We start from the raw sequence: 18,241 nt of genomic DNA, 5'->3' as shown, positions 1-18,241 counted from the left end.
ATAGATATTAAATTCATTGCGTGCTCTGCTGAAACGGAATATGCAACGTGAGCCATGAGATCTTGCATGAAATACATTATAGCTCGTCCTTCTTTTTCTCAAGATCCTCGAGAGGCAGGCACAATGCCGGTGTCGTGCCTGTGAACTGATACTCGCATTTCTCAAGCTCCTGCACGGACAGTATGGCGTTCTCTGTTCCGCAGGTCCAAACGAGCTGCGCGGCCTGTCAGCTGCCGCGACGGGCACGCGACGCACACGAGCACTTACCTGAACGCTGCGCATGGGGCCATTCCAGCATTTCGTTCCGCGGGCGTAGTACTGCTTGCTATAGTACTCAGGCGAACCAAGCTCGAGGCCCGCCGCGTCGTTCCACCGGTCAAAGTGACTATATGCGGGTAAATGAGCGGTGAAACCGCACGAGGGAAATCGAATGAGCTTACCCGAGGCTGAATGACGTGCCGCCGCTGTTGGGCTTCTGCTTCGCCTCACCGAAGAGGCATACCTCATAAGTATAACTGCACGACACGGGGTGTCAGGTGGGAAAGGACTAGGGTCACGGCGCGATAGACTCACTCTCCGATGCTCTTCTCGAGGCAGGTGCCCTGTAGCTTCTTCCATTCGCCGTCACGACCGAACCACTTGGGGTCGAAGAGGCGAGACAGGTCCTGCTCGGCATTCGACTTCTCTCGCTCAGCAGACCGAAGAGCATTTTCCGCACTGCTCAACGCCTGTTTCGCACGACTAGTGTCTAGACGTGATGTGAGAAAAGGAGACGAGCACGTATTGAATGCACCCTACCTGCGGGTTCGCCGTCAGAACCACCCTTGATGATACCGAAGGTCCTGAGCCAGGTCAGTAGACCATCCCGAACAGCTTCGAATTGCGGTAGGAGCGCGTCGGGGACGTATGAACCAACGTTAAACACTAACGTGGACGTTAATAGCCCTGCAAATACCAATGCAACATAGCTGCTTACGGAGAGACTCATCAGAAGGTGTTCCAACGTGCTTGTCATGCTCGATAAGCAGAGATTCATAGTCGGATTCGAGCAAGGCTGGTAACTCTTCCTCCAGTTCCTCTACAGTCAGGATATCCTCCTCCTCTTCCTCCTCTTCCTCTACTTCGTCGCTGCCCAACTCCTCCTCGGTGGGTTGGTCGTCCTTGTGAACATCATTGATATGAGGAAGGCCAGCAAGAAACTCCCATCCGCGAACCGCCTCGAGGACGGCCATATCTTGGTAGTTGGGATTGTACCCGGTACGGAGGTTGCTCAGGATATCACCAAGTTCCTTCTCGCGCTCGAGATGTTTCTCGTGCTCCTTCTGCAACGATTTTAAGACTTGGTGATGCTTCAATAGAGCCCGATAAAGTGCTACAAGGACGTCAAGTTGGTTGACCTCGTGCGCTTTGTCGTAAAGGACGTGACCACGTACGCGACTCTTTCCTATGCTCCAGTGCAGCCATAGAGAGCGACTCCGTTCGCTCGACGAGATCTGCGAACACAGCGCATTGGGTATCAGGAGTCACTGTATTTGTGCGCAACTCACCCTTCAGACGATTTACCTCTCTTTGCTGAGCTGCGACCTCCTTCTCAGAAGTAATAACAACATCTTCCAATCGCTTCTTCTCCTTTACAGCGAATGCGATATATGATGCGCGAATCTTGGAGCCCTGTAATATCCACACTTGAGAATCGTCAAATGCCAAGCTTGAAAGAGCGATGGACCAACAGTCTTTCTCAGCTTTCTCTCAGCATCCCGTTTGGCTCTATATGCCTCGCCGACCTCTTTACAAGTGCTCTTGCACACGCCAGGCCGCTCGTCAGAGCCATCACAGCATTCGGACTCTTGAATGCCTTGAGCATGCGACCACACACTGAGAAACTAAAGACACGCACCACAGAGGCCGTCGTTTACTCTCGAACTAGGAATGAAAGCACCAATGTGACCTTCGTTTGTGCAGTAGAAGCTGGTATTGGGGCATGCTCCGGTACCTAGTACATGCTATGATGAGCTATAGAACGAGACGACAATCCTCGCGCCTCAGCTAACCAGGTTCGTCGCTGCCGTCTAGGCAGTCGCAGAAGTCATCATTCACAGCCGACCAAGCAATCTCCTTCGAGCCGTCCAGACAGGTCCAAGTAGACTTTGAGCTAGGGGTGTATTTTTCGAGCAGGCTAGGGGATACTCCGTATGCTTTGTCCACCGCGGCGAGTGCAGAGACAGGCAGAGCAAGCAATATCCAGGACACTGGGAGCATCGCGGTCGCCGCAACGGGGCTGAACGTGACGTGGAGGTTGGCGGAGAGCGCCCGACGCGCCCAGGCGTGACTGGGTGTGACTATCCAATAAGCGCTAATCAGCTTAGTCAGCATTTGCTGCAGATAGTCAGGCAGTGAGGTCAAGGCGACGACCACGACGACGACTGGGTCCGCAAAACAATGGTGAGCACGCTTTTAACTGTCTGGCAGACCCTCTGAGAGTGCAGGGAATGATGCCGTTACTCGATTCTGTGGCTCGAAGAGGAGGATTGCGCTGGATAGGCCACGCCTGTACCAGATGAAACAGATTCGCTAACGACTGCACACTCGCTGTAGGCCAAAGCTAAGGCAGCCCCCACATCCTCAGGCGGCGGGAAGTCTGCGAAGAAGAAGAAGTGGTCCAAGGGCAAGGTCAAGGACAAGGCCCAGCACGCCATCACCCTCGACAAGGCCTTGTACGACCGTATCATCAAGGAAATCCCGACCTTCCGCTTCATCTCGCAGAGTATTCTCATTGAGAGGCTCAAGATCAACGGCTCGTTGGCGCGGATTGCCATCAGACACTTGGAAAAGGAGGGCCAGATTAAGCGGATTGTGCACCACAGCTCGCAGCTGGTTTACAGTGCGTGCTGTCATTCTTTCAGTCTGGGGCTACTTCTGACGGCGTTGCAGCACGGTCGAGCGGCGGCGGCACTGACTAAATCCTTTGCCTCTCATTTTTTTGCACTCGTCTCTGCTCTCGCTTCTACTTTTCCATGCATATGTACACCGGCTTTCATCAATAAAACATGCCCCGATATGCTCGCTAAACCTTGTTGAGCGTTCGAGTCCGATGCGCTGTAAGAGACACATTCGCTCAGATCGGGGAGCTTTGTAAAGACCGCTGTGAACGTAAGAAGGCGGGGAAGATATGAACGTGGTCCGACAGCTACGGTTGAGTTTCGGTCATGATGGATGTACAGCCGGGTCCGTCGGACAACGCAGAGGCTAGTGCCGCGGCGGCGCGGGGCGTAGCTGTAGCTGTAGCCGGAATTCTCGGTCTGCGCACCCATACCGCGTTGCAGACAGATGTATGTGATGGAGCGGCTGTCTGGGCAGATGAGTCGGGTGCCTGCGAAGCTCTGCGGGAACACGCATCGAGGGATGTGCGAGCGGCTGGAACAGCCGCGGATTGCGGTCTCAGATCCGCACTCGTACTCAGGAACCGCTTCCACCGGAGTAAAGGGGTCTAACACACGGCGATAACAAGACCCTCTGCGGGGCGCGTGCAGGGCATCGGCGACGCATGATGGGCTGGCCGCGGCGCGGTGTGTCGGGCTGGGAGTCGCAGGCAAGAATAGGCGGTGCGCGTTGGGTTGGGTTGCGACAGGAGACCGGCTGTCACAATAAACCGCCAGCTGGGGCTTGGAGTGGCAGCCGCGGCTGCGCATGCGCAAGGGGCAGGGACGGGTGGCGCTGCGCTGAGCCGGGACGAGTCCGAAATTGCATCTCCACCGCTTTCCATTTGCTGCGAGCACAAGGCCTCTGGCCGCCCGCCAAGTTACAGCCGCTGCGAAATTCTTAGGCCCGTCGGAATACCACGTCTGTCGCATCTTAGCACCCTACTAATCTGCTATTTTGCCCGCCACCCTCCCGGCTCCCCGATACTTCGCCACACCGCGATCATGCCAGGTTCTCCCGGTCAAATACTCCCAATCCCTCAAATACCCACACCCTGTCCGTCCTGCCCCTTCTCCCCCTCCGTCCCCCTTGGCCCTCACAGCCCGTGCTGCGCGCCCAGCAGCCCCCCTTTGGCAGTGCGGCCTCAGTCACCGTTAGCATCAGACCTTCCCCCCCCCCCCCCAGGGGTATAAATGGCCGTAGCTGCCCCAGCCATGACCGGCCGCCGCTTTCACCCATACCATTCTGCAGACATGCACCACCACTGCTACGCTGGCCCATCCTCCATGCCCGCTGCCACCTACCCTTACGCCCACCGCAGGGCACATACGGCACACGCTTCCAGCAACCGCGGTCCGTTCGAGGTGCCACCTATTCCGCCCTTCTTCGGTGAGTTCTCGCCTCTATTAGCCCGCACTGAATGGGTCGTCTCACGCTCTGTTCCCGCCTTCCCAGATTACGTCGTCGATTGTCTGCTGGAAACCGTAACCGCCTCCCTTGACCCCGCCTGGCGGGCCGATCAGAGCCTAACCTCGAAACAGCAACTTCGCTGGTGGGTGGAGACCCTGATAGCCAAGTCTCGGTGTCGCACGGCAACTATATTGGTTGCACTCGCATACTTGGGCAAGGCCCGGCCGAATCTGCGCGTGTCTACCGGGTTCCTCGCCTGTGAGAGGGCTTTCATTGGGGCTTTGATGCTTGCAAACAAGGTATGTGGCTAGTATGTTTCTCCTGCGTAGTGTGGATCATGACCGAGTTGCCCCTCTAGTACACCAATGACGAAGTGTTTAGCACAAAGGCGTGGGCTCATGCAAGCTCGACACTCTTCACCACCAAAGAGATCGTGCGTGCAGAACGGGAGCTTCTGCAAGTACTCCATTTCGACTTGTCGATCCCTGTCGCGGCTCTTGTGTCCCATTACAAAATGGTCGTTGCGCGGTGCAGGCAGCACGCACTTACCATCAGCAGTGCGGTTTACAGCATGCAGATACCTGCGTCATGGCAGGGTCCGCACATTGCTTCGTCATCTCGCCACCCCCGATACCCGTCCAATCTTGTACCATCGATACACCCGAGCCTGGGGGCCTCGCCTTCCTCAACCTCCTCCGGCTCGATCTCGCCAGTCGAGTCGCCAGAACCACAGACGCCTCCACCATACCCCTACAGCATGCCTGCTCACGCGACATCCGATACCCTACGGACCAATCCTCCGACCTCCTATGCAATGCCCTATGTACTCTCAAATGATTTCCACGACACCCTGGCCAAGCTTCCGCCGAGCACAGCGGCATACCAAGAACCGAAGGTGTACGTGCCCGCGGATGGGAAAGAACTCGGTGCAATTCCCCCGACGCAGCCCTCTCTTCTCGCGGAACTGTACGGAGATCTGGACCCGCAGTCTACCCTACATCAGTCCCATGCCACCGAAATCGCCCCACCTTTCCTGCCCAATGTTCTCCCGAGCGTCATGTATCAGTGGCCAGATCATCCACCGCGGGTAGCGGTCGGCGCCGGGTCATGGTTGGATGCTCCAAGAGCACCGGAAATGCCCTACGCGTTCTAGGTTCCTTTCCTCCTTGATTCCGTTGCCGCATTCCTGTTCCATCATCGAACTCTCATGTTGATCATCGCCCAGTATTCCACTTTTCATTTGTCACTGTATCATATAATGCACAGGTCTCGCATGCTATCTTTGCAATTCGTTGTCATCCACTAGTCATAGTCTTACACTAGTCTCATTATTCCCCTCATTCTCGCATGTTAATTTCTCATCGCATCACAATCTCTTGGCAGCACATGCACAATATATTGCTAGAGTCTCGAGTACATCCCGAACCATGACTGCTCCGAGGGTACCTGACGTCAAGCAGCGCGCCGACAATTACCTCATATAGAGTCCCGCCATCCGATGGAGATCATCGGACCGGTCGATGGTCAGGTGGAGTGCTCGCTAGGGTGAGATCTACACGCTTGGAGGATAGCGAGCTGGGCACTTCAAATGAAATACTCTCACTCTCTTTCCACACCCTCACCCCAACCTCAAGACAGCAAGAGTCGGCGTCGACGACAAACATGCTGAGCGACGCGTATTACATTGGCATTGACGTAGGCACAGGCTCGGCGCGCGCTGCCCTTGTCAAGCACGACGGGACGATCGCTGCATCGTCCACCCAGGACACCAAGACCTGGCGCGATCCCAAGGACCACCGCATCTTCGAGCAGTCCACGGCGGACATCTGGAATGCCATCGGCAAGACCGTCAAGGCCGTCCTCGCGGAGGCCAAGGTATCGCCGTCTGACGTAAAGGGACTCGGCTTCGATGCTACGTGCTCCCTGGCTGTGTCAGACTTTGAAGGCAATCCTATTAGTGTTACCAAAGGCGACCAGGTTGGACAGGTCGGCGAGCGCAACATAATCCTGTGGGCGGACCACCGTGCAGAGGAGGAAGCCGACCTGATCAATAGTACCGGAAACGTTGTACTCGACTATGTTGGCGGTGTAATGAGCGTGAGTCGGTATCAGTCGACTAACGAGCAGTAGGAATCCTCATATCGGCGATGATATATGATAGCTGGAAATGGAGATTCCCAAGACCTTATGGCTGAAGCACAACATGAAGCCAGAGCTCTTTGCTCGGTGCCAGTTCTTCGACCTGCCCGACTTCCTGACGTACCGCGCCACGGGCGACAACCTCAGATCTACCTGCTCGGTCACATGCAAGTGCTCATATGTGCCAAACTCTGGCTGGCAGCCCGAGTTCTTCCAGAAGATTGACCTCGAGGAGTTCGTGCAGAATGAATACAAGCAGCTTGGCGGTGCGAACGGCCATGTGGCGACGGCGGGTATGCCGGTCGGCAAAGGTCTTTCTAAGCAAGCAGCAGAAGAGCTTGGTTTGCTCGAAGGCACCCCCGTGGGCAGTGCGGTCATCGATGCGTGAGTTCACCTTGTGACGTGTGTTACACGGGCCACAGGCTGACCCTGCACAGCTACGCAGGATGGCTGGGAACTGTGGCAGCGCGATACAATGGGGGCAACAAGCTGTCCGAGATGCCTGGCCTTGACGAGGCGAGACACCGCCTCGCAGCTTGTGCGGGCACTAGTACCTGTCACATCGTCCAGGTATGACTAGTTCTCGTACAGACGTAGGTCGCTCCAGTCTGAGCTTCGCTCTAGAGCCCTCAGGGCGTTTTCGTCAATGGCGTGTGGGGTCCTTACAAGGTGCGCATTTTGATCGGTGTTTGACTCAGGCCCTCGCTCAGGTGAGGTCAGGATCCAGTCTTCCCTGGATGGTGGATGAACGAAGGAGGACAGTCCTCCACTGGTCAGGTTAGTTGCTCCGTTATTGCGGGCTGTCGTCATACTGAACTCGCCTTCGCAGCTGATTGACTTCATGATCAAGACGCATCCGGCATACAACCAGCTGAAAGAGATTGCGGAGGAGCGCAAGACTAACATCCATACCGGTAAGTCGATTGCGTCAGATTTGTCTGTTCTTCTCCTAACAATCTACATAGTCTTGCACGATGAGCTTGAAAAACTGCGCCAGGAGGCGCAGGTCGAGAGCTTCACTGAGCTCACAAAGGACATGCATATGTACCCCGATCTCCATGGTACGCAGCTACTCCTCGGGAGACCATTCAAGTAGAATCTTCTGATTAACCTGCGCAGGCAACCGATCACCCATTGCCGACCCCCGGATGCGGGGTTCGATCGTCGGGCTCGCCTTGGTGTGCAATGTTACCAAATCGTCTTGCGCACTTCTCACTGACATGATATTCATATTCGCTAGGACGACTCCCTGAGTGACCTCGCCCGCAAGTTCAACATCACTATGGAAGCTATCGCGCTGCAGACGCGACACATTGTGGACGAAATGAACGATAAAGGCCACGCTATCAACGCGATCTACATGTCTGGCGGACAGGCGAAGAATACTGCGCTCATGCAGCTCTTCGCCGACACGTGCAGCATGCCCGTTGTCCTGCCACAGAATAGCGGCGCCGCAGTCGTGCTCGGCGCGGCTATGCTAGGGCGTTTCGCCGCTGAGCTCCAGCCCGGCAACAAAGACGAGAAGGCAGACTGCGAGGCGCGGTGGAAGATTATGGTACGTTATTGCTGGAGCGTTTACCCGTACGGCGAGCTCATTTGTGTCAGGTTGACATGACACCTCCAGGCGCGCTTGTCGCACCTGCTGCGAGCCCTAGAGAAAAGAAGTTCCTCGAGGCCAAGTACAAGATATTCCGCGAAAGCATCGACATCCAAAAGCGTTGGCGCGTGCAGATGGAAGAAGCCGCTAAATAGACATCAATGGACAGCTTAACCACGACTATACTGTATTATCGCGAGAGAATGTAAGACTTGAATCTTCGGTAGACTTTACCTTGAGTGTTCCAAAGCCATAGTTCATGCATCACCCCGTAAATCAGATATGGTGTTATGAGGCATATGCAACTCGCATACAAGGCTTTTATGATGGGAAGTACGAGGGGCTCGAAAGCGGCATGAATAGGACAAGGAGAAACGGGGACATGCTAGGGGGTCGCTCATACCTCCTTGACCTTGACGGTACCACGAAGCAGACCAGTCTAAACAAGGGGGAGAACGTTCAGCTCGTAGACAAAGGCTGGATAAGGATAGAATTGACGTACGCGCCGAGCAGCAATAAGACCGACTTTCTGACCGGGGACGGCTTGGCGGGAGATGGTAGAGGCCTTTCCGATGTGCTGGTGGTTACCACCACCGTGTGGGTGATCGACGGGGTTCATGGCAACACCACGAGTACGAGGCCAGCTAAGAAACACAGTTAGTATGTAGACACACCCTTGGATTACGAGGAGTCTGTACTTGTAGCGCTTGGCCTTGTATTTGTAATACGCGCGACCAGCCTTGAGCAGAGGCTTATCGATACGTCCGCCACCGGCGACAATGCCGATAACAGCACGGCAGCTACCGGAGACGGTCTTCTTCGCGCCAGAAGGAAGACGAATCCGGGTCTTGTTCTCGTCAGGCGAGTGGCCAATTACGGTGGCATAATTGCCTGATGTCCGAGCAAGCGCACCACGATCACCGACCTTCTCCTCGACGTTGCAGACAATAGTACCCTCAGGGCACTGGGCAACAGGGAGAACGTTACCGACGGCAAGAGTCGCCTTCTTGCCGCAGTAGACAAAGGCACCGGTGTGGAGACCCTCGGTGGCGATAAATGTCTCCTTGCGGAGCTTGTATCGGTAGGGGTCGCGGAAGACGACGCGAGCGAGGGGAGCACCACTAAAACCCACAGAGGTGCGAGTTTAGCTACTCGGGATTCATTGAACTGCAAGCTGATGAACGCACCGGCCAGCATCATGGATGATCTCCTTCACAATTCCCCGAACGTAACCATTGCGCTCCGCAAAGTCAAGGGCACGGAATTGCGCAGGCGCCTTGTTATGGTGGGTGTGCGCCTTGAACTAAAGACAGCAAAGTACGGGGTTGGCCCGGTAAGACATAGTCGAGCGGAACTGCCACGTACGATGGTGTGGGAGCGCCTCTGTGCCCGAATTACCCTACCCATCGTTTCTCTGCGTGGAAAGCGTCAGCGAGTAGTCCAAGGGGGGTCTAAGGTGAAGCAAGAGGATGCATCCGGTAGCCGTCCGGGCCATCCAGCCCAGTTTCCATCGAATCTGACCACGTTTTCGATAAAAGGCAGCCCAACGCCATTGAAGAATGGTTCCAGGAGCAAAGTAGCAGCATAAGGGCCTAGTATACTTACAATCTTGCTGGTCAGACGTTGGCGTGAATTTCCAGACGGGCAGCTTCTCCCAAGCGGGCTACCACGTGGCCTTCCCGGCAAATGCCGATGTAACCATTGCTCTTCCCAAAATGGAGGTCGAATAGCAACAGCTGCTATGCCTTCACTTCTTGTTCCGCTTCGCTTTGCATGAGCACTCCGCGCACGGACTATATCTGAGTTGCTGTGCAACATTTACTAACGGAGAAATATTCAGAGGTGTCTTCTCGTTGGGGTTGTAGCTATCAGCCATGACGGTGGGAATTTTACCCTCGTACTGCGACTGCTCCCCTCGTTGCTTCACATACATCTCATGCATGCAATAGTGCCATTGTGGGCTATCCTGCTTCGAAGCGATTAGCCTTATCTGCATCCACTCGTCGCTTTTGCCCGCCCATTCTTTATGGACTGTCCCCCAGCTTCGTGACCTGCTCAGAGCTGGTGCGTACCGCTTCGGCGACCCGGGTCGTACCAAGGTATGTTGGTTGGTCTGGGTACTGTTTGGCAGTATGATCTAGCCAAATGTTCTCACTAGCCCACGTCGAAAGCTGCAGCGCTGGTTTAGCGGTCGCTCCAAATCCAGTAGTCTCTGCTTCTGGACACACCCATCTAGGCATATAATCTATCCGGACGCAGTGTCTTGGTTTCACTGCTCGTAACATCCCACTTGTCGTGAGCTGATCGAGTGGTTCCGCAGGCGGCGGGGTCGCGAGGCAAAAGTACAGCCGCCAAAAAAGTGAATCGTACATTGGCCTGCGACTCCCGAAAGCCAGTGTGGCATCTCCATGCCTGTCTGCGCTTGCTTGAGTTCCGGAGCGAGCACATGGGCATAAAGCCAGCGCTTGAGAACACGCTCGAGCTCATTTGCGACGCCATACATCTCGTTTTTGTCCTTGCCTCGACAAGCATGCGCAGCTGTCCTACTACCGCCTCGTCAAGATTGTGCCTGGATCTTAGCGACGCGGGGGGCGTAATTATCATTTCCAGCGACAACATGATGACTACCCAATACTCTTTGTCACTACGTCTCCAATCTGTGTTCACCTAACTCTGGCAGACCATTCCGCTGACTCGGCTCGAGAGATGCACGACGACCCTTAGCCGAATCAGATGTTGCACTGCTGGATGACACCGCTCGGCGGTCTCGTCCGCGACACTTGTTGTCCAGTCCGATTCCACAAGGAGACAGACTCGGGAATCTGGGATGTCGTGATACCCGCCACGCTGCGAAACTCTGAATCGAGTGTTCTGGCGATTTGTCCACGATCTATATAATCGGAAGGTACCTCGAAGCTTCCCCTCCGCCGCCGGGAGGTTGGCGTGTCTCTTGTCAGATCAATCCGCAATCCTGCGTGCCTGTCCGTCCCCTCGCCAGTTCCGCCATGAACGGCATACCGTCGTCGTCGCTGACGGTGAGCCCAGTCTCGAGAATGAGAGCGCCGGCGGGCACAGTGAGAAACGCTGAGGCGGCGGGTCGGCCATATTCGGAGATGCCATCACACGCTTGCCCGCAGTCTTCACTCTCCTCACCAGACCCGCAATCAGAGCCGTAGTAGCAGCACCTGTGGCTCAGCCAAGCCACAAATATTCTATCCGCGTGGCGCACCGTACGCTTGCCATCGACTGGGCACCCCGCACTGTGCACATTCCCCTCCGATAAGGCGTTACATCGGTTTTGACTCCGGGTCCCTGGTCCGCCTGGCCTCTGCAAGCCATCTTTTCTCGTCGAGGCCCTTGCGCTCAACGCCTCTATCTCCGGCTGTACGGGAGCTGCTATTATGCTACATCTCGATCAGAATCACAGCACCCTGTCCTCCCCTCATTCGAAGCCTGGTCTGATTCTGTCGAGTCCACCTCGAACTGATCAGCACTCCCTTCGTTCTTGGTCAGGCCACGGCGAAAAGCCTTTTGTCCAGGAACAGCAGGAACAGCTCGTGGAACAGGCTCCCACAAATCCCATAAAGCCCGACATACCCGCACCAAACACCGATACACTTAGCGAACCCTCCGTCTCCACGGGGTTAAACGTCCCAAGAAATGCCGAAGATCCCAAAGTGTCGGACCAGTCACCAAGTAGCCCTGCTGATGCAACATCCCCTGCGATTGAGAGCACGTCGTCATTAACACCTCCGCCATCCGCAACATCACCCGCCTTCTCATCAGTCGACTTACCAGACGGTGAGACATCAGAACAGCAGAAGGTGGAGGGGTCAGAAGTGGAAGACAAGGCGAAGGCGGAGACCTCTGCTGACGCTGCGGAAAAGCCGTCGCGGGCGTCGACCCCCCTCAGTGAGCTCTCGTCTGCACCTGAGGGAGATGAACCAGCCGCAGGCGACAAAAAGGACAGCGAGGAGAGGAAACCGGGCGCCGACTCTGGAAATGCTGCTACTGGGAAGAGCTCGACCGGGGATGTTTACAATGGTGGTAATCAAGTTAACGCAGCTCATGCGAACTTCATGGCGGCCAACGAGCAAATGGGGATTGAGCACCGGTTGGCACAGGGGTCTGTATCCAGGGCACAGAGCATTGCAAGTGAGCATGCCGCACCTCATTGACCGAGTGAATTTGACGCCTATCTCCCAGCTCCAGAACCTGCTGCGAGCATACCGACTACCGCACCGCCTCGAAAGACAGATCCTAAGGTTGATGTCATGATTGAGCTGAATGCTGAACTCTTGAAGTGCGTTATCAAGTATTATTAGAAGAATATTGATGAAACTGACCGTTCTGGTTGTACAGGGTGTGTATGGAATTCCAGGCGCGGGGCATAGCGTTAGCCGATCCAAGGGCGCAACAGTATGTCGCGGAGTTTCACTCACCTGCGGACTGTTGCTCACTTCCTACTGCGTAGATATTCTGTCCGGTTGCAATCCAATCTGACTTGGATGGCTGCAGCTGCGGACGAGCACCGTAAATTTGTGAGTAACAGCAATTCGCTTTGGCCCTCACAAACACTTACCAAAGGGGTGAAGAGCGTACATTCCATGCCATTACCTCCCTTACAAGCTCCGCCGCCCCTGGACTTCGCCATACCGTCGGTCGAGCGGATACAACAGATCTACGCCGAGCTGCCGACCATGTTCTCTAAAGATATCATGCGGAGACAATCTATCTCTGGCACAGGAGTACTCCAACCGTCTGGCCTTTCAAATGGCAATCTCAAGAGAGAGCGCCCCGATGACCACACGATCGACCTGGTCAGCGCGCATAAGAGACGTGACACCGGTGATTCGAAGGCGTCGACGCCGGTTGCTTCTACACATTCACGAAATACCTCATCTCCCCTTCAACTCCAGTCTGCGGGCTCGCCTGCTGGACAGCCAGGGACGCCAACACATCCTATTAGCGCACCTAATATGATGGGATCCTCGAGTAGCAGTCCGTCAATGCCACCACCGTCTGTACCCCATGGCATGATGCCGCACATGAACGAAGCGCAAATTGCCGCTGCGCGCGCCAGGCAAATGCAGATGCGTCAGGCTGCTATGCAGCAAGGCCTGAGCGACGCGGGTAGACAGATGTCAGCTGGTGGATCCCAAGGCGGGATGGGCATGTCGAACATGGCAGGAACGTCATCGATGCCCCCTCAACAGCTAGCTGCGCTACAACAGATGGGTCCTGGTGCTGTACAGTGCTTCCAGATCCTGCAGAACCCGCAACACCCGCTTGTCCAGTATATGATTCAAAACGCTCCCGGATTCCAGTCCGCCCCGCTTGTGCAACAAATACAACAGATGCAAAGGGTCCAGGTACGTCACAGCCTCATATTATCCGTGTACGGCGATTCATCGGACGCTGGGTAGGCTATGATGCAAGCCAAGAGTCAACAGCAGCGAGCAGCCAACGCGCAGGCGGCATTTCCTCAGGGGGTTGGAGGCCCAGGGAATATGGGCGTTCCTAACGGCAGTCCAACGCGGATGTCTCCTTCTGGACAACAAGCCTCTATGCAACAACAAGGAGGCTTCCCGTTCCCTGGGAGCGGCGGCAGCGGGACTCCGAATACCATCAACTTAACGCCAGCTCAGCAAGCGAACTTGGCTAATATGAACTCTCAACAGAGGCAGCTCTTTCTAATGCACCAACAGCAGATAATGCGCGGCAACAACACGCAGAACAATGCGATGATGAATCAGCAGATGTTTAATGCCGCTCAGCAGCAACGGATGGCAGGGGCGTCACCACACATTGGTTCACCGATGCTCGGCGGGCCCGTGGATGGTGGCAACTTCCCTACAGCGCTTCGCTCCAACCCAGGTGTACCCGGTATCGCTCGTAGCGCGCGTACACCTTCCGACCACGCGCCCTCGCCCATGACGCCGCAGATATCGCAAGGACGGGGCGGTCAGATGGACGACTTCCAGCGCGCGATGATAGCCCAGCGAAACTTGGCGCAGGCTGGCGGTATGAACCAGCTAGGTGGCGGCAACATGAATCCCGCATGGCCGCAGTCCCAAGGAATGGCCGGTCAAGGTATGCCAGGAGCAATGTTACCGCATGGGAGTGCAGGCTTCGGTGGCATGTCAGGAAGCGGCAGCCCGTCTATCGGTGGACAACAGCAATGGAGTCCGAGTAGCGCAGGCGGGCAATTCTCGTTCAATACTGGGTCACCGTCTGCGGGCCCTCAAGGCGATGTCTCGCTCTCCGATTCGCGCCAGACATCTGCTACACCTGCACCGCTGAGTATGGCACAAAATAGCCCCATGCCAGGGGGTGACCAAACCGGCCTGAGCGACTTCGATATTTTCGACTGGGGACAATAGTCTTTCTCTCCAGGGCGTGCTTTTAGCATAATTTTCTCATCGTATCGTTTATGTTCCTTCCCTCCCCTTCATGCGATGGTAAATATGTTGTGCTATTATTCTCCTATCAGTCAACTACCTCCCACCTGTGCTTTAGTACGTTCTCTGGTATCGTTTATACTCCTTCGGCGCATTTTTTTTCACCCTTGCTATATCGTGCACACTTTACATGATGCTGTAGACACATTGGTTAACTTGATACAAAATTGTACATTTCTACAGCGGCAAGTCGACGTCAGAGAATCGCGCCCGGCGTCTAACACATACATGATCATCCATCCAGTGTGTCGTGTCGACTCATGGTTACGATGGACTCTCCCATCCTTGTCTCACTACCACCACACAAGCACCTTCGTGCCAGTAGACTACAATATGGTGTTTGCAGGTCTCGATTCATCGGAAAAGGACGCGTTCTTCACTCTCCTTGACGAGTGCGTTCTACTATAACATCAATTGAGGTCTCCTTGTTGATGCGCGGTGATTTTGACTTGTGCAGATATTTTGCGTCTCGCCCGGATGTCTTTGGGTCTCTAGCAGGCCAAGGCGCGGCTGGGGACAGCCAGACTGCTCCGATGAACCCGTTGCAGGGAGCTGCTGGACGAGCTGCTACGTCTGCAATACACAACGCGTTCACCACCCATGTGAACCGATCTCCTGAACTTGCGGCCCCGGAGCCCGCATGGAAACGTACTAGTAACACTAGCTCTCCGGTACGCATGCCCTCGGTTCTGTCCCACTGCTAGACGTAATACCGCCTGTAGGAACCTGCGTCCGCGTCAGTGCTCGGTTCTGTAGGTAGGGTCGCGGCTGCGGCATCAATGTTCAAGAGCAATCCCCCAGCGATGGGTGCCCCTCCGCCTCGGCCACCGCCTCGTAAAATCTCGCCAGCAGTTTCTCCGGCTCAGCAGTATGAAGAGCCATCGTCGCTGTCACCTCCGTCGATTGCCCCCAGGCACTCGGCATCTCCACTTTTTTCGCAGAAGGTGCGTGTGCCGCGGTCACAGCCTCGTGTAATGGCGCTCACCTTGCTGGACAGAAATTTGGCGATGTCGACTTGACTTCGGGCAAGAATATGTACTTGTCCGTTCGCCACGGCACTGCAAACAAGCAGGCGACGCCGCCGCCCGTCGCCCCGCCGGTGCCGGCTGCTCTGTCTCAGATCAAGAACACTTGGGGGGCGCCTCCACGACGTGTACCGTCCACGTCCTCTCAAAGCGAGGCAAAGGCATCGCCACCGCCACCGCCTCCGCCTAGACCGGCCGTGGAGGAGCCAGAGCCCGAGGGTGAATGGGCCGAGGCCATATATGAATATTCTAGCGACGTGAGCTCTGGCAGTTGCAGATCATTGTTTGTATCAATGATAGAACGGTCTTTGCGTAGGATCCGGGCGATCTTCCTCTGCAAGAAGGCCAGCGAGTGCTTATTATTGAGAGAACTTCTGACGACTGGTCTGTGTTTCTTTCCGCTTTGTGTGTTCAATATCTAATCTCGTGCATCTGTTCAGGTGGACCGGAGTTTACGAAGGCAGGCGAGGTCTTGTCCCTGCATCCTACATTAAAGTTTTGTGAACTGGTTTGGACTATGTACTACTGGAGGATACGATTGATGCGATTTCAGGATACCGTCGTGCGGTGTGTGCGTGCTTATAGGCCGAGTTTGGACAGGGGTTTACCGAAGCATGCCCGAAAAGGAATCAAGGATCGTGTGCGGATGTCAGCCTCTGGATGCCGTCGCCGTTCACAGGCTGCTCGCCACAGAAATAGCTGCGGTTCACAACAGTCTCGTTCTCCCAGATTTCGCCCACAACTTGCTGTCCTACTCTCTTGCTCTCCTCACGCTTAATCTCGAGCCCTGGAAGACCGGCTCTGCTGGCTCGCTGGACACCTTGATACCTGATTTGTTCTTTCGCTCTTGCTTCGTGGCACGCGATCGGCAGCGCCGGTGAAGAATCGCTCCTGTTCGTATAAAGGCGGCTCGACGCTGGTCTACTTTCTCAGCCCCCTCACCATCCTCCGCCTCCTCAGTCCCCACAGCTCTCGTTTCCCGTCTCAAGTCCCTCGAAGGGCACCCCACGACTAAAAACACCCACTCTCCCTCATACAAATTCCACATCGATTCGTGTTGCGTTTCCCAACATGTCTGCAGATCGTCGTCATCCAGCCTCTCTTGTCCCCCGTTCTCAGCACGACCCAGCCCTCGTCGAGCTAATGCGATCCCATGTGACAGGAGAGATGGTATCCTACATCGCACTTCAGGCGACGCGGGTCATCAGCCTTGCGGACGAAGCCCCTCCTGCCAACCTTCCGACGCCGCCTCATACCCCTCACCGAGCGTCGTTCACCGAGCAAGAGAAGGCTCAGCTCCAGGCGAGACCGCCATGGCTTCCGTCGCTCCGGGACTTCATCATCATCATCGTCTCTGAATCGAATGTCCAGGTCCCGACGCTGTTGACGACTTTGATATACCTTGAGCGCCTGAGAAACAAGCTGCCCAAGATGGCGAAAGGTATGCATACAGTTCGCCATACCTCATCTAGCGCTGACAGCGTTTGCCAGGTATGCCGTGCACAAGGCATCGTGTGTTCCTCGCGACCCTCATCGTTGCGGCCAAGTACCTCAACGACTCGTCGCCGAAGAATAAACACTGGGCTGGCTTCGCGAAGCTTTTCGACCCCGCTGAGATCAATCTCATGGAGAAGCAGCTCTTGTTCCTCTTGGACTACGACCTCCGCTTCGACGAGACCGAGGCAACCAACCATTTTGCGCCGTTCATGAACAAGCGTACGGAGGCCGCGAAGGAGACCCGTGCTGCTGCTGTCACTCGTGTCAAAGCCCGCGTCCAAGCGCATATATCGATGCCGCCCACTCCCCCTCATGATGTTGTGACGCATCCGGCACGCCCTGCTTCGCCTGCGCCTCCAGCCCCCGCCCCTCCCGCCCCTTCTGGTGTGCGAAGCATCGTCAAGCGTCTCTCCTCGGCGTATCTAACTATTGCGTCTGGCAACAGCTCGACCTGTCCTCGTCCTCTGTCTCGCGCATCTTCTTCGAGTACTCTTGGGACTTCTAGCGCTAGTGGCGACTCCGAATCTGGCTCTACAACCTCAAGCAGCACATGTTCTTCGCCCGCTACGTCTGTCTCGTCACTCAGCGAGAACGAGACTGACATTAAGGACGCTGCTGTCGTCAATGGTTCTGACAAGCCATTTGTTCTGGGCCCCGTTCCTGCTCATGCTATTCGTCAAGGACGCAAGGTCTCTACCGCTTCGACGTGCACTATCAAGGGGGACTCGAGTGGCTCGAAGGCGACAATGTCTCCGTCGAATACCCTCAACCGCGTCCCTCTCGACGTTGAGCTAACCCGCGCTATTGGCGGAAGAATATCGAGCAAGCGCACGCTCTCTCAGAATCTTAGCCAAAGCAACTCTGGCGGGTTTCTCAGCCGTATGTTTGGCTCAAGCGCGAAGCATGGTCAAGAGAAGGACAAGGATTCCTCGGAGCAGCCAGATGGTCAAGAGGCCCTCGGCACTCTGCGCCGACTGACGTCTTCTAAGTCGACACTGCTCCGTGCGCAGCAATCTCAGGGTGCAGAAGCCTAGGCGATGTTGTGACGATCCGCCACGAACTGTTATGGAAAGCACGAATTGAACGTCCGCTCCTTCCTCATGATCTCCTTCTCTCGATATCGGACATGGACCATCTTTTAATCATTATTCTTGTTTTGTCTTCCTTATAGTACAACTTGTTCAACTCCCACT

The 18,241-nt window shown here is 55.5% G+C and overlaps 6 protein-coding genes across 6 annotated transcripts; 4 read left to right on the top strand and 2 right to left on the bottom strand.

The window, feature by feature from the left end:
• Positions 1 to 5: 5 nt before the first annotated feature.
• PHACADRAFT_250133 (uncharacterized protein) lies at positions 6 to 2,289 on the bottom strand. The gene is made up of 11 exons (XM_007392051.1): positions 2,052 to 2,289; positions 1,898 to 1,993; positions 1,731 to 1,846; positions 1,548 to 1,671; positions 1,434 to 1,493; positions 977 to 1,372; positions 799 to 924; positions 574 to 748; positions 441 to 515; positions 268 to 385; positions 6 to 214 (listed from the first exon to the last, which is right to left on the bottom strand). Exons 1-11 carry the CDS (start codon positions 2,257 to 2,259, stop codon positions 77 to 79), a joined length of 1,632 nt encoding a protein of 543 aa, XP_007392113.1. The 5' UTR covers positions 2,260 to 2,289; the 3' UTR covers positions 6 to 76.
• A 53-nt stretch (positions 2,290 to 2,342) lies between these two features.
• PHACADRAFT_137471 (uncharacterized protein) lies at positions 2,343 to 8,524 on the top strand. The gene is made up of 10 exons (XM_007392050.1): positions 2,343 to 6,426; positions 6,491 to 6,852; positions 6,906 to 7,038; positions 7,093 to 7,137; positions 7,189 to 7,245; positions 7,298 to 7,382; positions 7,434 to 7,529; positions 7,588 to 7,646; positions 7,709 to 8,023; positions 8,074 to 8,524. Exons 1-10 carry the CDS (start codon positions 5,992 to 5,994, stop codon positions 8,218 to 8,220), a joined length of 1,734 nt encoding a protein of 577 aa, XP_007392112.1. The 5' UTR covers positions 2,343 to 5,991; the 3' UTR covers positions 8,221 to 8,524.
• Positions 8,463 to 9,941, bottom strand: PHACADRAFT_191922 (uncharacterized protein; the record flags this gene model as incomplete). The annotated part of the gene is made up of 6 exons (XM_007392049.1): positions 8,463 to 8,504; positions 8,568 to 8,709; positions 8,764 to 9,186; positions 9,253 to 9,368; positions 9,431 to 9,479; positions 9,892 to 9,941. The coding sequence occupies 6 exons, from the start codon at positions 9,939 to 9,941 to the stop codon at positions 8,463 to 8,465; spliced, it is 822 nt and encodes a 273-aa protein (XP_007392111.1).
• Positions 9,942 to 11,466: 1,525 nt separating this feature from the next.
• PHACADRAFT_191921 (uncharacterized protein) lies at positions 11,467 to 14,448 on the top strand (the record flags this gene model as incomplete). The annotated part of the gene is made up of 6 exons (XM_007392048.1): positions 11,467 to 12,220; positions 12,272 to 12,368; positions 12,428 to 12,484; positions 12,540 to 12,598; positions 12,653 to 13,437; positions 13,492 to 14,448. 6 exons carry the CDS (start codon positions 11,467 to 11,469, stop codon positions 14,446 to 14,448), a joined length of 2,709 nt encoding a protein of 902 aa, XP_007392110.1.
• A 341-nt stretch (positions 14,449 to 14,789) lies between these two features.
• On the top strand, positions 14,790 to 16,099 carry PHACADRAFT_250122 (uncharacterized protein). The gene is made up of 6 exons (XM_007392047.1): positions 14,790 to 14,918; positions 14,984 to 15,197; positions 15,249 to 15,470; positions 15,524 to 15,808; positions 15,868 to 15,935; positions 15,992 to 16,099. The coding sequence occupies exons 1-6, from the start codon at positions 14,860 to 14,862 to the stop codon at positions 16,053 to 16,055; spliced, it is 912 nt and encodes a 303-aa protein (XP_007392109.1). The 5' UTR covers positions 14,790 to 14,859; the 3' UTR covers positions 16,056 to 16,099.
• Positions 16,100 to 16,622: 523 nt separating this feature from the next.
• PHACADRAFT_87144 (uncharacterized protein) lies at positions 16,623 to 17,260 on the top strand (the record flags this gene model as incomplete). The annotated part of the gene is made up of 2 exons (XM_007392046.1): positions 16,623 to 16,992; positions 17,043 to 17,260. Coding segments are annotated over 2 exons (588 nt in total), but the record flags the coding sequence as incomplete, so codon positions are not given.
• Between the last annotated feature and the right edge of the window lie 981 nt (positions 17,261 to 18,241).

The sequence above is a fragment of the Phanerochaete carnosa genome (assembly GCF_000300595.1).
Source record: "Phanerochaete carnosa HHB-10118-sp unplaced genomic scaffold PHACAscaffold_2, whole genome shotgun sequence".
NCBI classification, from domain to species: domain Eukaryota; kingdom Fungi; phylum Basidiomycota; class Agaricomycetes; order Polyporales; family Phanerochaetaceae; genus Phanerochaete; species Phanerochaete carnosa.
Note: the sequence above shows the minus strand (reverse complement) of the source record. Positions and strands in the feature narration are given on the sequence as shown.